General features: G+C 40.4%; 1 protein-coding gene across 1 annotated transcript; it reads left to right on the top strand.

Moving 5' to 3' along the window:
- Positions 1-9,520: 9,520 nt before the first annotated feature.
- Positions 9,521-10,977, top strand: LOC138875186 (uncharacterized). The gene is made up of 3 exons (XM_070154012.1): positions 9,521-10,082; positions 10,565-10,876; positions 10,970-10,977. The coding sequence occupies exons 1-3, from the start codon at positions 9,521-9,523 to the stop codon at positions 10,975-10,977; spliced, it is 882 nt and encodes a 293-aa protein (XP_070010113.1).
- The last annotated feature ends 2,880 nt before the right edge of the window (positions 10,978-13,857 follow it).

Raw genomic sequence — 13,857 nt, 5'->3', positions numbered from 1 at the left:
AAATGGATTAATGAAATATAACTAAAATAGAGTAAATAACACTTACCCTAACCCGTATGGTGAAAATTGCCTTCACAATCACCCAAATCCGAGCTCTCTGACTCAAAATATAACCGAATGAATAAATACTTATTTTATATATATTTTTACCAGCTATTCTGCCTCGTTTCTCGAGCCAAATGATCCCAAAACTCATTTTTTATACCTCTAATGGATTCCTTGTGAAATTCTAGTCAAGTTAGGCTTTTGAATCACTCAATTTGACCTTATAATGAATGAGATATGTTGGTTTTAATATTTGCAAAAAGTGCAGATTTTTAAATACGCCGTCAGTGACAATTTCGTAATTACTCTGAAAAATCTGGCAACCTATTTCGTAGTAAAATGACCATAAAATAATCATACGATGTCCAAATTCGATGATTTTTTTTTCTACGGGTCCGTAATTACATACGGATCTAATGCTTCAATCAAAAAAGAAATGAGAGCTCATTTATTTAATATGATATCATTTATGCTTGAAGAAACGACGTCGAAACATAAGAAAAACGAGCGCAACACAATCTAAACCTCTCCGAAACTCACCCGAGGCCCTCGGGAACTCAACCAATAATTCCAGCAAGTCATATATCACTTCCCAAACTTAGTCGAACCTCCAGAACACCCAAAACAACACCAAAACACCAAATCAACCTCGAATTCAAGCCTAAGAACTTCTAAACTTTCAACTTTCGCCAATTCAAGCCTAATTCTACCACGGACTTCCAAATTATATTCCAGAAACACTCATAAGTCTAAATCACCCAACGAAACTAATCGAATCATAAAAATCCAAATCCGAATTTGTTTACTCATAAGTCAACTTCTGATTGACTTTTCTAACTTAGCTTTCTAACTAAGATACTAAGTGTTCATTTCACTCCAAAACTACTCCGAACCCAAATCTACCAACTCGATACAACTCAACATAGCTGAATAATACATAAAGAAGTATAGATGGGGAAAATGGGGCTATAACTCTCAAAAAGACAGGTCGGGTCGTTACATCCTCCCCCTCTTAAACAAACGTTCGTCCTCGAATGAGTCTAAAAACATACCTGGAGTCTCAAATAGGTGAAACCTTCAGCAATACCTTCTCGTCACATTCAAATCATATGAACTCATCTCGCGGTCACATCATACTCATCACGTATCCATCCAGCCGCTATTTTCACTAATAGGGACACTACCGAACATATAAGTCTACAAGCACGCGCTCACATAATTAACACCTTAGTGATCAAGCTACAGTCAAAACCCGACCTTAAGTCCTCCAGATTGGCCCAAAATCAACACACAGAAATCATATCTCATACCCCATCCAGAAAATCACAATCTCTCGATGCACAAATGATACTGAGCTCTCATGTGCCATATGAATGCGTGGAAGGAATTCAAAGAGTTACACTTCAAGCTGAATCAATACATCACGATAAGAATTCAAGAAGGTGAAGTTTTCATAAATGTTCTGCAGCCTCTCAAAGATAAGTACAGACGTCTCCGTACCGATCCGCAAGACTCTACTAAACCCGCTCATGATTTGTGAGACAATGTAACCTAGGCTATGATACCAACTTGTCACAACCCAAAATCTAACCATGGTCGTGATGGCACCTATCGTGTTACAAGGCAAGCCTACTTCCCAAAATATTACTACTAAATCGATTATAAGAAATTAATAAAATATTTTAACATTTAAATTTTTCATAAACTAAATCAACTCTAAATATAATATAGAAAAATACCAAAATAAGTCCCAAACATCGGGGTGCCACTAAGTCATGAGCGTCTAAAACTATAAACTAAGATATATAAACTGTCTAACTATCCAAAAGAAGAACTGACAAGAGGAGTAACAAGGTCCTGCGGACACTAGCAGCTACCTTGCAGTCTCCAAAGATAGCCGGCCTGAACTCAACGATCGTCGCGCTCTAACTCACCTGGATATGCACATAAAGTGCAGGGTGTAGTATGAGTACAACCAACTCAGTAGTAACAGAAATAATTAAGGAACTAAGCAGTAGTGACGAGCTAAGTAAAACGGTCCAATTATTTATTTTCACAATTTAAAAAATAAATAGAAATAAACAGGCAAATTCCATAACTCAGTAAATGCCACAAAGAAATTTAACAGATGAATGCAGCAACAACACAAATAAATATAATCTCACAGCAGTGTCACTCCATCACTGAGCACTCGCACTCAACACACTCAAAACACTCAATACTCAACACACTCAATACTCTACGCTCACTAGGGGTGTGTACAGACTCCGGAGGGGCTCCCAAAGCCCAAGCGCTAAGCACGGCCAACTCACGTGCTGCACGGACAACTCACGTGCCATAATATCAATACCTGGATCCGCATGGTCAACTCACGTGCTACGCGGACAACTCACGCGCTATGGTATTAATATCCTCACAACCAGGCCCTCGGCCTTACTCAATCATGTACCTCACTAGCCTCACCATCATCAACAAATAAGGAAACACAGCCCACATCAAGTATCACAACATATTAGCAAATAATAAAGACTGAGGTAAATATGTACAATAATTTTTATGACTGAGTACAAATAATGTGAGCATGAATAAAGCCTAAGCATGATCTAACATGAAGGCAGACAAGTTCAACAATAAGTAAACACACAACCACAGATAATAGTTGTTAGGCCTCGCAGCCTCACGGGACGGACCAAGTCTCAATCCCTTAAGATATACACCCACACGCCCGTTACCTAGCGTGAGTATCTCCTCCAAACAATCACATGATATCAAATTCTCTGGGTTTATACCCTCAAAGCCAGAGTTAAAACTATTACTTACCTCAACCGTATAAAATCCTACTCCGGAATGCCCTCGTCTCTAGAGTCGGTCTCCAAAAGCTTTGAATCTAACCATAATCAGATTAATACCATCACCATATGCTAAATCGAATTCCACAGTAAAAACTACAAAATATGCCAAAAATCCGAAATCGGCCAAAACCCGGGCCCCGGGCCCACATCTCGGAATCAGTCAACAATGGCAGAATCAAAATCCTCGTCTTCTCACTAGTCTACACATATAAAATTTATTAAAATCGGACTCCGTTTGATCCCTCAAATCCTCAGTTAAAACTCTCCAAAACTCAAACTCTAACTCCCTCAATTTCACTTTGAAATCATCAATCAAATCTCAAAAACGAAGATGGATTAATGAAATATAACTAAAATCGAGTAGAGAACACTTACCCCAATCCGTATGATGAAAATTGCCTCCAAAATCACCCAAATCCAAGCTCTCTAACTCAAAATATGACCGAATGAACACACCCTTATTTATATATATATTTCTACCAGCTATTCTGCCTCATTTCTCATGTCAAATGATCCCAAAACTCGTTTTTATACCTCCAATAGATTCCTTGTGAAATTCTAGTTAAGTTAGGCTTTTGAATCACTCAATTTGACCTTATAATAAATGAGATATGTTGGTTTCAATATTTGCAAATAATGCAGATTTTTAAATACGTCATCAGTGACAATTTCATAATTACTCTGAAAAATCTAGCAACCTATTTCGTAGTAAAATGACCATAAAATCCTCATACGATGTCCAAATTCGATAATTCTTTTTGCTAAAGGTCCATAATTACGATACAGATCTAATGCTTTAATCAAAAAAGAAATCAGAGCTCATTTATTCAATATGATATCATTTATGCTTGAAGAAACGACGTCGAAACATAAGAAAAACGAGCGCAACACAACCCAAACCTCTCCAAAACTCACCCGAGGCCCTCGGAACCTCAACCAATAACTCTAAAAAGTCATATATCACTTCCCAAACTTAGTAGAACCTCCAGAATACCCAAAACAACACCAAAACACCAAATCGACCTCGAATTCAAGCCTAAGAATTTCTAAATTTTCAACTTTCGCCAATTCAAGCCTAATTCTACAACGGACATCCAAATTATATTCCAGAAACACTTGTAAGTCTAAAATCACCCAACGAAGCTAATCGAATCATAAAAATCCAAATCCAAATTTGTTTACTCATAAGTCAACTTCCGATTGACTTTTCTAACTTAGCTTTCTAACTAAGATACTAAGTGTTCATTTCACTCCAAAACTACTCCGAACCCAAACCTACCAACTCGATACAACTCAACACAGCTGAAAAATACATAAAGAAGCATAGATGGGGAAAATGGGGCTATAACTATCAAAAAGACAGGTCGAGTCGTTACATCATCCCCTTCTTAAACAAACGTTCGTCCTCGAATGAGTCTAAAAACATACTTGTAGTCTCAAATAGGTAAAACCTTCAGCAATACCTTCTCATCACATTCAAATCATATGAACTCCTCTCGCGGTCACATCATACTCATCATGTATCCATCCAGCCACTATTTTCAATAATAGGGACATTACCGAACATATAAGTCTACACGCACGCGCTCACACAATCAACACCTTAGTGATCAAGCTACGGTCAAAATCTGGCCTCAAGTCCTTCAGACTAGCCCAATATCAACATACATAAATCATATCTCACACCTCATCCAGAAGATCACAATCCATCGATGCACAAATGATACTGAGCGCTCATGTGCGCATATGAATGCGTGGAAGGAATTCAAAGAGTTACACTTCAAGCTGAATATATACAGCACGATAAGAATTCAAGAAGGTGAAGTTTTCCTAAAGGTTCTGCAGCCTCTCAAAGATAAGTACAAACGTCTCCGTACCGATCCGCAAGACTCTACTAAACCCGCTCATGACTTGTGAGACTATGTAACCTAGGCTCTGATACCTACTTGTCACGACCCAAAATCTAACCATGATTGTAATGGCGCCTATCGTGCTACAAGACAAGCCTACTTCCCAAAATATTACTGCTAAACCAATTATAAGAAATTAATAAAATATTTTAATATTTAAATTTTTCATAAACTAAATCAACTCTTAATATAATATAGAAAAATACGGAAACGAGTCCCAAACATCGGGGTGTCACTAAGTCATGCGCGTCTAAAATTATAAACTAAGATATATAAACTGTCTAACTATCCAAAAGAAGAAATGACAAGAGGAGTAACAAGGTCCTGCAGACACTAGCAGCTACCTTGCAGTCTCCAAAGATAGCCGGCCTGAACTCAACGATCGTCGCGCTTTAACTCACCTGGATTTGCACATAAAGTGCAGGGTGTAGTTTGAGTCCAACCAACTCAGTAGTAACATAAATAATTAAGGAACTGAGCAGTAGTGACGAGCTAAGTAAAACAGTCCAATTTATTTTTCACAATTTTAAAAATAACAGGAATAAACAGGTAAATTCCATAACTCAGTAAATGACACAAAGAAATTTAACAGATAAATTCAGCAACAGCACAAATAAATACAACCTCACATTAGTGTCACTCCATCACTCATCACTCACACTCAACATACTCAACACTCAACACACTCAACACTCTGTGCTTACTAGGGGTATGTACAGACTCCGGAGGGGCTCCCAAAGCCCAAGCGCTAAGAACGGACAACTCATGTGCTGCACGGACAACTCACGTGCCATAATATCAATACTTAGATTCGCACGGTCAACTCACGTGCTACGCGGACAACTCACGCGCTATGGTATCAATACCTGGACCCGCACGGTCAACTCATGTGCTACGCAGATAACTCACACGCTATGGTATTAATATCCTTACAACCAGGCCATCGGCCTTACTCAATCATGTACCTCACTAGCCTCACTATCATCAACAAATAAGGAAACACAGCCCGCATCAAGTATCATAGCATATTAGCAAATAATAGAGATTGAGGTAAATATGTACAATACTTTTATGACTGAATACAAATAATATGAGCATGAATAAAGTCTAAGCATGATCTCTAACATGAAGGCAGAAAAGTTCAATAATAAGTAAACACATAACCACAGATAATAGCTATTAGGCCTCGCAGCCTCACAGGACGGACAAAGTCTCAATCCCTTGAGGTATACACCCACACGACTGTCACCTAGCATGGGTATCACCTCCAAACAATCACATGATATCAAATTCTCTGGGTTTATACCCTCAAAGCCATAGTTAAAACTGTTACTTACCTCAACCGCATAAAATCCTACTCCGGGATGCCCTCTATGAGACCCCATGTGTTTTTTTATCTTCTCTTACGTAATATACGTAACGTGGCGGGGTTATATTAGGTATATACAATTAGGTATAGCACATTGGGAGAATAAGACTGAAAATGTGTAGTAATATCAAGGAACTAACTAAAGCTTTAGGTCAAAGGAATCCCTTAAACAAAGGTTCGTGGTTAAAGAAATGGCTCGGGCAGCACCCCGCGCGTTTGGAAGGTTTAAGTTAACTTGCACCTGTGGGATAAGACTAAGAGTGTCTAATATGCTAAGAATAGTGTATTATGAGATATTATAATATCACACGGGTCACATGTTAAGTTTTGGAGTCAAGCAAGTTGCGAAATAAAGGTCGGCAAAGGTTATCGTAAATTTCTCTAATAATTTTTCTAAACTTTGGGTCAAATGTATCAGATCATTTCTCCCAATATATAATGAGTTATGGGACCCACAACCTATCAAATTGAATCTCTACAGGTCCAGTTTGCAACCCAAAAAACATCACATCAAACGGACATTGGAGTAAAATGTTATGACTATTTTACCCCAGACTGTCCAGGCTGAAACCGGGTTGCGAACCGAGTCGGGTCAAACAAGTGGTATAAGTCGGCAAATCCAATTTGTAAGACCCCAAAACATTTCATTTTTGTCCCAAAACAGTGAGGGAGCTGAATAGAGGGTTCCATGGTGTTCTTGAGTGATTAAGGTACGTTTTTAACGATTTCTACCGTTAAAGTTTGTCCTCGTGCCTAGAAACTCAATCTCTACGCTTTGCAATCGTTTCCCCCTTCTATTAGCTGTGTTTGGAGCTATTTTTGGAAGATAGGAATTTGTTGTTCTTGCTGGTTCTTCAGACTTTATACTTGATTTTCCAAGGTAATCATCTTGGGACTCTTTTATGATCGTTTTTACAAAGTTCTACGGACGTTTCGTCAAGTTAGGGCCATATGGCAAATCTGCCGATTTAAACTCAATTATGAACTATTTATAGGTGCGTATAAGCTGCATATATATAGTGTTTGCGAAACTTAGGACATAAAGAACAACTTTCGTGAAGGAACTACAGGCATTCAGACGTTCGTTGTAAAGGTATGTTAAGGCTAAGCTTCGTTCTTCCTTTTTGCACGAATTCTTGGAAATTCCTAAGACGTCAAATGTGATATTTTACTATTATATTGCTAGAAAGACCTTCTGTGAAAGGCATTGGGATCGTAGCTGAAGTATTTTTATGATGCTATTAGGTTGATATTCCACTCGTTCGGTTAATTAGTGTATTCGACATCTATATATGTCATTTTGTCGGTTTTCTTATCCATATGTCTATATAATTGAATTCTTATTCGTCTTTGGGTTGTGTGAATAAACAAAATAAAGGCATTTAGTATTTACGATCAGTCCTTCTTCCTTGTTAAAGTATATTTTAAAATCTCTAAAGTGACACATCGATTTCCAAAAATCTCAAATATAAATTTTACGTTTAAACTATCAAAACACTTGATTTTTGATATACTTTCCTTTACTAATTATCAAGAAATCAGGAATAAGGACTAAGTGAAGCACCTTAAGCTTTTTATGAACATTTTTAGAGTTAAGTTATCTTTCTAAAAGTCGAGTTAAGTTTTCAAGCTTATTTATTCAAAGAAAACATATGAGGTTCCACGAGACAATTGTTTGGGATACGAAGGTGATTATGAGATTATGAGGATAAGAGTACCTTTGAGCCAAGATTGGCTAAGTTCTTGTTATGGCCTATTATGTGCATTCAAAGTTCATATCATACATGGCATATTATGCATGAACTTCAAGCTATAATCGGAGGTAAGGGGCCTATTTGCCTGAAAAACTATATATATTGTACAGATGGCCATAGGTTGGCAATATGATACCGGTTAGCTACCGAGAGAGACCGCCATTGCTAGCATTTGGTTGGGTATGTCATGCATTTGCATCAATATATATGTATTCACGACATACACTTACACGAGCATACCATGCATAATTGATTACTATGAGGTCAGATGTCGGTCATGGAGGCTATAAGAGTTTCAGTATCAGGTGGGTTCACTATTTTTTTTACATCAGCTATGTATGATTCTACTTTCTGCCTTACATACCAATACATTTTTATTCGTACTGATGTCCCGTTGCCTGGGGACACTGCATTTTTGTTTCGTGTGTGCAGGTCCAGGTAGGGACTCTGATCGACCCCTCCGATAGGATTTCGGGGTTCAGGTATGAGTTGGTAAGCTCCACCTCTTCCTGGAGCTTTCATAGGATGGTTACTTTTGTGTACAGTTTGGGTATAGTCGGGGCCTTGTTCCGACAGTGCTTATGACACTCTTAGAGGCTATTGTGGACACAATATTCTTTCTTTTTGCAGCTTTCAGTACCCAACCCATAGGCTTGGCATGTATATATATGTGTGTAAGCATGTATGTCTCCAATCGCGGCCTTGTCGGCCAACTAGTACTTTATTATTTTGGCTCGTCTACTTTTGTTTATATGGCTTATTGTTATTCAGGTCATGACTTTAACGGTCCAGACTTAGTATTTCAGATGTTGTGCTGCTCGATCTGTTGGGCCCTAGTTTAGTTAGCTAGTAAGTTTAGTGGCTAACTCGATCGAATACAGTATCGAGTGTCAGTCGTGCCTCCCCTAGTTTGGGGCGTGACAAACTTGGTATCAGAGCAGGTCGTGTCCCAGGGAGTCCACAAGTCGTGTCTAGTAGAGTCTTGCTTATGGGTGTGTTGTGCACCACACTTCTAATCAGGAGGCTATGAGGCATTTAGGAATGGTTATTTTTCTTTCAATTAATAGATTGTGCTATAGAGCGAAGTTATAAGAACATATGAAATCTAAATCGTGCTTTGTGTTTCTTATCTTACATGCTACCTATGCTCAGGAGATGGCATAGTGAGAGATAGGTATGAATCCGGGGGAAGGTACCAGTCGTTCCCCAGCAGGTCAGAGGGATAGATTTCCCTTAGAGGCATACAGTGAGTCTCCAGTACCCCTAGTCTCAGCTTCCCCAGCACTTGTTGGAGCCTAGGGAGATGCAGTAGCCTCAGCCTCACCAGTTATATTAGTACCTGAGGCAGCTAGAGACACAGGACCTCTAGCACCTGTTGTTCCGCCATCAGAGATTGGGGAGCAGAGGATAAGGGAGGCAGTTCAATTGATGACTAGGATGGTTTCTATTCATGAGCGACAGCTAGAGTCGGGAGCAGATGCTCATTAAGATCGGATAGGAAGCTCGACGGTACGAGAGTTTCTTTACTTGTCCCCTCCATTATTTACAGGATCCAGTTCCACTGAAGATCCCCAGGACTTTATAGACCAAATGTATAGAGTATTGAGGGTGATGCATGCCTCCGTCACCGAGGCTGTGGAGTTGGCTTCTTTTCGACTACGTGATATAGTCATCCTATGGTATGAGGGATGGGAGAGATCTAGAGGACCTGATGCTCCGCCAGCAGAGTTGGAGGACTTCTCTGAGGCTTTTTTAGCCCATTATTTGCCACGGGAGGTTCAGGAGGCCCGTCTTGACCAGTTTTTTAGCCTGAAGCAGGGGGATATGAGTGTGAGGGATTATAGCCATAAGTTTAATTCTTTGGCGAGGTATGCACCAGATATTGTACGTACCATAAGGGCTAGAGTTCATCATTATATGGATGGTTTGGGGGATCATCTGATTAGAGACTGTAGGGTAGCATCCCTATCGGATGATGTAGATATTTCCCGCATACAAGCTTTCGCTCAGACTACAGAGGACCTTTCCCATCAGATTCGTGATACTCGCAAGGATAGGGAACAGAGTAAGAGGGCTCGTACTATGGGGTCTTATAGGGAGCCACAGGGTGATTTCAAGCCCTTACTCCATCGATATCCACCTCGATCAGCAGGTAGTTCCCCACCACAGATGCAGGGCCATCGATTTGATCGTTATATTCAGTTAGGACCAGGGCAGTGCTCATGCCAGCCTGAGATCCGTCGATAGGAGCGTTTCGCACAAATAAGACAGCCTATTCCTCCATGTACTCAGTGCGGTAAGCTACACACCGGGTAGTGTAGACAGGGTTCGAGTGCATGTTATCATTGTGGGTAGACATGACATTTTATTAGCCGGTTCCCGGGGTTAGGCAGAGGTGCACCAGCTCAGCCTTCAGGATCCACAACAGCCTCATCGCCCTCAGTCCGTGCTCCCCGACCAGGTCCAAAGTCTACTCAGGGACGTGGTAGGGGAGAGGTGGAGGAGACACCTCAGGTTCTAGTGGTGGCCAGAACCGCTTTTATGCACTCACAGGCCGACAGGATTCAGAGGTATCCCCAAATGTTGTCACAGGTATATTGACAATACATTTTCATGCCATTTATGCATTGATAGATCCCGACTCTACATTTTCATATATTACTCCATTTATTGCTGGTAAGCTTGACATGAGATCTGAGTTGTTGCCACAGCCAGTTGAGGTGTCTACGCCAGTTGACGACTCTATTGTTGCTAATCATGTCTATAGAGGTTGTACAGTGTTAATTAATGACCGTCCAACTTCTGCTGATTTAGTGGAATTGGTTATGCTAGACTTCGATGTCATTATGGGTATGGATTGGTTGGCATCTTGTTATGCTAATATTGTTTGTCGTGCAAAGTTGGTCCGATTTCATTTTCTGGGTGAGCTTGTCCTTGAATGGAAAGGTAATGTAGCCACGCCCAAAGGTAAGTCTATTCCATACCTTAGGGCTCGGAAGTTATTGCTAAAGGTTGTATATACCATCTGGTCCATGTCAGGGGTATAGATAAGGAGCCAGCGACTCTTCAATCGGTTCCTATTGTGAATTCCCCCCGAAAGGGAAATCGATTTCGCTATAGATTTGCTTCCTGATACGCAACATATATCCATTCCTCCCTATAGAATGGCTCCTGCAGAGCTAAGGAAATTGAAGGAAAAAATAAAGGACTTGCTCGATAAAGGCTTTATTAGGCCAAGTACATCCCCATGGGGTGCTCCGGTGCTCTTTGTTCGAAAGAATGATGGCTCCTTGCGGATGTGTATTGACTACAGGCAACTAAATAAAGTCACTATCAAGAATAAGTATCCTCTTCCACGGATTGATGACTTGTTCGACCAGTTACAAAGTGCCAAATGCTTTTCGAAGATCGACTTGCGATCCGGTTATCATCAGCTACGAGTCAAGGATATTGATATCCCAAAAACAGCATTTAGGACGAGGTATGGCCATTTTGAATTCCTTGTCATGTCTTTTGGGCTTACAAATGCCCCAGCAGCCTTTATGGATCTTATGAACCGGGTATTCAAACCATTCTTGGATGAATTTGTGATTGTGTTTATTGATGATATCTTGATATATTCACGATCGGAAGCCAAGCATGCGGATCACTTGCGAGCTTTATTGCGGACTCTCCAGGACTACATGTTATATGCTAAATTCTCTAAATGTGAGTTTTGGCTAACTTCTGTAGCTTTTCTTGGTCATGTTATTACCAGCGATGGTATCAAGGTTGATGGCCAAAAGATTGAAGTTGTGATGACTTGGCCGAGGCCCTTGAATCCGACAGAGGTTCGTAGCTTTTTAGGCTTGGCAGGGTATTACCGAAGGTTTGTGGGAGGATTTTCCTCTATTTCTGCACCATTGACGAAGCTGACACATAAGGGAGCTAAGTTTCAGTGGACTGAGGCATGTGAATAAAGTTTTCAGGAGGTAAAGAAAAGGCTTACGACGGCACCTATTTTGACTCTTCCGAATGGCACCGAGGGTTATGTTGTCTATTGTGATGCCTCGAGAATTGGCCTAAGTTGTGTTCTTATGCAGCATGGTAAGGTTATCGCGTACGCCTCTAGACAGTTGCGGAAACATGAACAGAACTATCCTATGCACGATCTTGAGTTAGCCGTAGTTGTCTTCGCCTTACAGATTTGGTGGCATTATCTATATGGGGTTCATATTGATGTTTTTACCTACCACCAGAGCCTTCAGTATTTATTTAAACAGAGGGAGCTGAACCTACGACAAAGAAGATGGCTAGAATTACTAAATGACTATGATGTTGATATTTTATATCATCCCGGCAAAGCTAATATTGTTGCTGATGCTCTTAGCCGGAAGTCCATGGGCAGTCTAAGCCATGTTAAAGTTGATAAGGTCAAGATGACCAAATATCTACAGCTAGCTAGTTTGCAGGTGCGTTTGGTAGATGCAGAGGGTGGATGCATTCTCGTTCAGAATACGACAAAATCTTCTTTTGTTACTGAAGTGAAAGAGCGACAACACAAGGATCCTAAGCTTATAAAACTGAAGGAAAGTATTCCACAGCAGAGACAACCTTTATTTGAGCTAACTGGAGATGGAGTCCTTAGATACCAGGGCCGCTTATGTGTACCGACAGTCGGAGAGCTCCGCGCCAAAATTCTTTTGGAGGCCCGTTATTCTAGATATGCAGTTCATCCCAGAGCGACAAGGATGTATCGGGACCTTCGACAGATCTATTGGTGGAATGGAATGAAAAAAGATATCGCGGAGATGGTAGCCCATGTCCTAACTGCCAGTAAGTTAAAGCCGAACATCAGAGGTCTGGAGGCCTAACTTAGTGTATTGAACTTCCATTATGGAAATGAGACATGATAAATATGGACTTCATAACCGGTTTGCCTCGCACTCCACGGAGGTATGATTCTGTTTGGGTAATTATTGATAGGCTTACAAAATTTGCTCATTTTCTTCCAGTCAGGACGACATATTCAGCCGAGGATTATGCCAAGCTTTACATTCGGGAGATTGTGCGCCTTCACGGGGTACCATTATCTATTATCTCTGATCGAGGGGCTTAATTTACAACACATTTTTGGAAATCTTTTCAGAAGTGTCTAGGCACGCAGGTAAATCTTAGCACAACTTTTCATCCGCAAACTGATGGACCAGAGCGTACTATTCAGACTGTTGAGGATATGTTACGTGCTTGCGTGCTAGATTTTAAAGGAAATTGGGATGATTATCTACCTCTTATTGAGTTTTCTTATAATAACAACTTCCAAGCTAGTATTCAGATGGCCTCTTACAAAGCACTATACGGGCGGAAGTGTAGGTCGCTGATCGGTTGGTTCGAGGTCGGGAAAGTAGAGTTGCTAGGTCCTAATTTAGTCCAGCAAGCAATGGAAAAGGTAAAACTTATTAGAGACCGGCTGCGTACAACACAAAGTCGGCAGAAGTCTTATGCAGATGTTCGACGATGAGACATAGAGTTTGATGTAGAAGATTGGGTTTTCCTGAAAGTATCGCCTATGAAGGGCGTCATGCGATTTGGAAAGAAGGGGAAGCTCAGCCCCAGGTATGTTGGACCGTATAAGCTCACCATCATCAACAAATAAGGAAACACAACCCACATCAAGTATCATAGCATATTAGAAAATAATAGAGATTGAGGTAAATATGTACAATAATTTTTATGACTGAGTACAAATAATGTGAGCATGAATAAAGTCTAAGCATGATCTATAACATGAAGGCAGACAAGTTCAATAATAAGTAAACACATAACCACAGATAATAGCTATTATGCCTCGCAGCCTCACGGGACGGACAAAGTCTCAATCCCTTGAGGTATACACCCACACGACCATCACCTAGCGTGGGTATCACCTCCAAACAATCACATGATAT

The sequence above is a fragment of the Nicotiana sylvestris genome, chromosome 1, assembly GCF_000393655.2.
Source record: "Nicotiana sylvestris chromosome 1, ASM39365v2, whole genome shotgun sequence".
Lineage (NCBI taxonomy): Eukaryota > Viridiplantae > Streptophyta > Magnoliopsida > Solanales > Solanaceae > Nicotiana > Nicotiana sylvestris.
This window is presented reverse-complemented; position numbering and strand designations above follow the sequence as displayed.

Coding starts and splice junctions, on each gene's coding strand:
- LOC138875186 (XM_070154012.1), top strand. CDS start 9,521: ATGTATAGAGTATTGAGGGTGATGCATGCCTCCGTCACCGAGGCTGTG. Junction 10,083..10,564: donor ATATCCACCTCGATCAGCAG/GTAGTTCCCCAC, acceptor ATGCATTGATAG/ATCCCGACTCTACATTTTCA.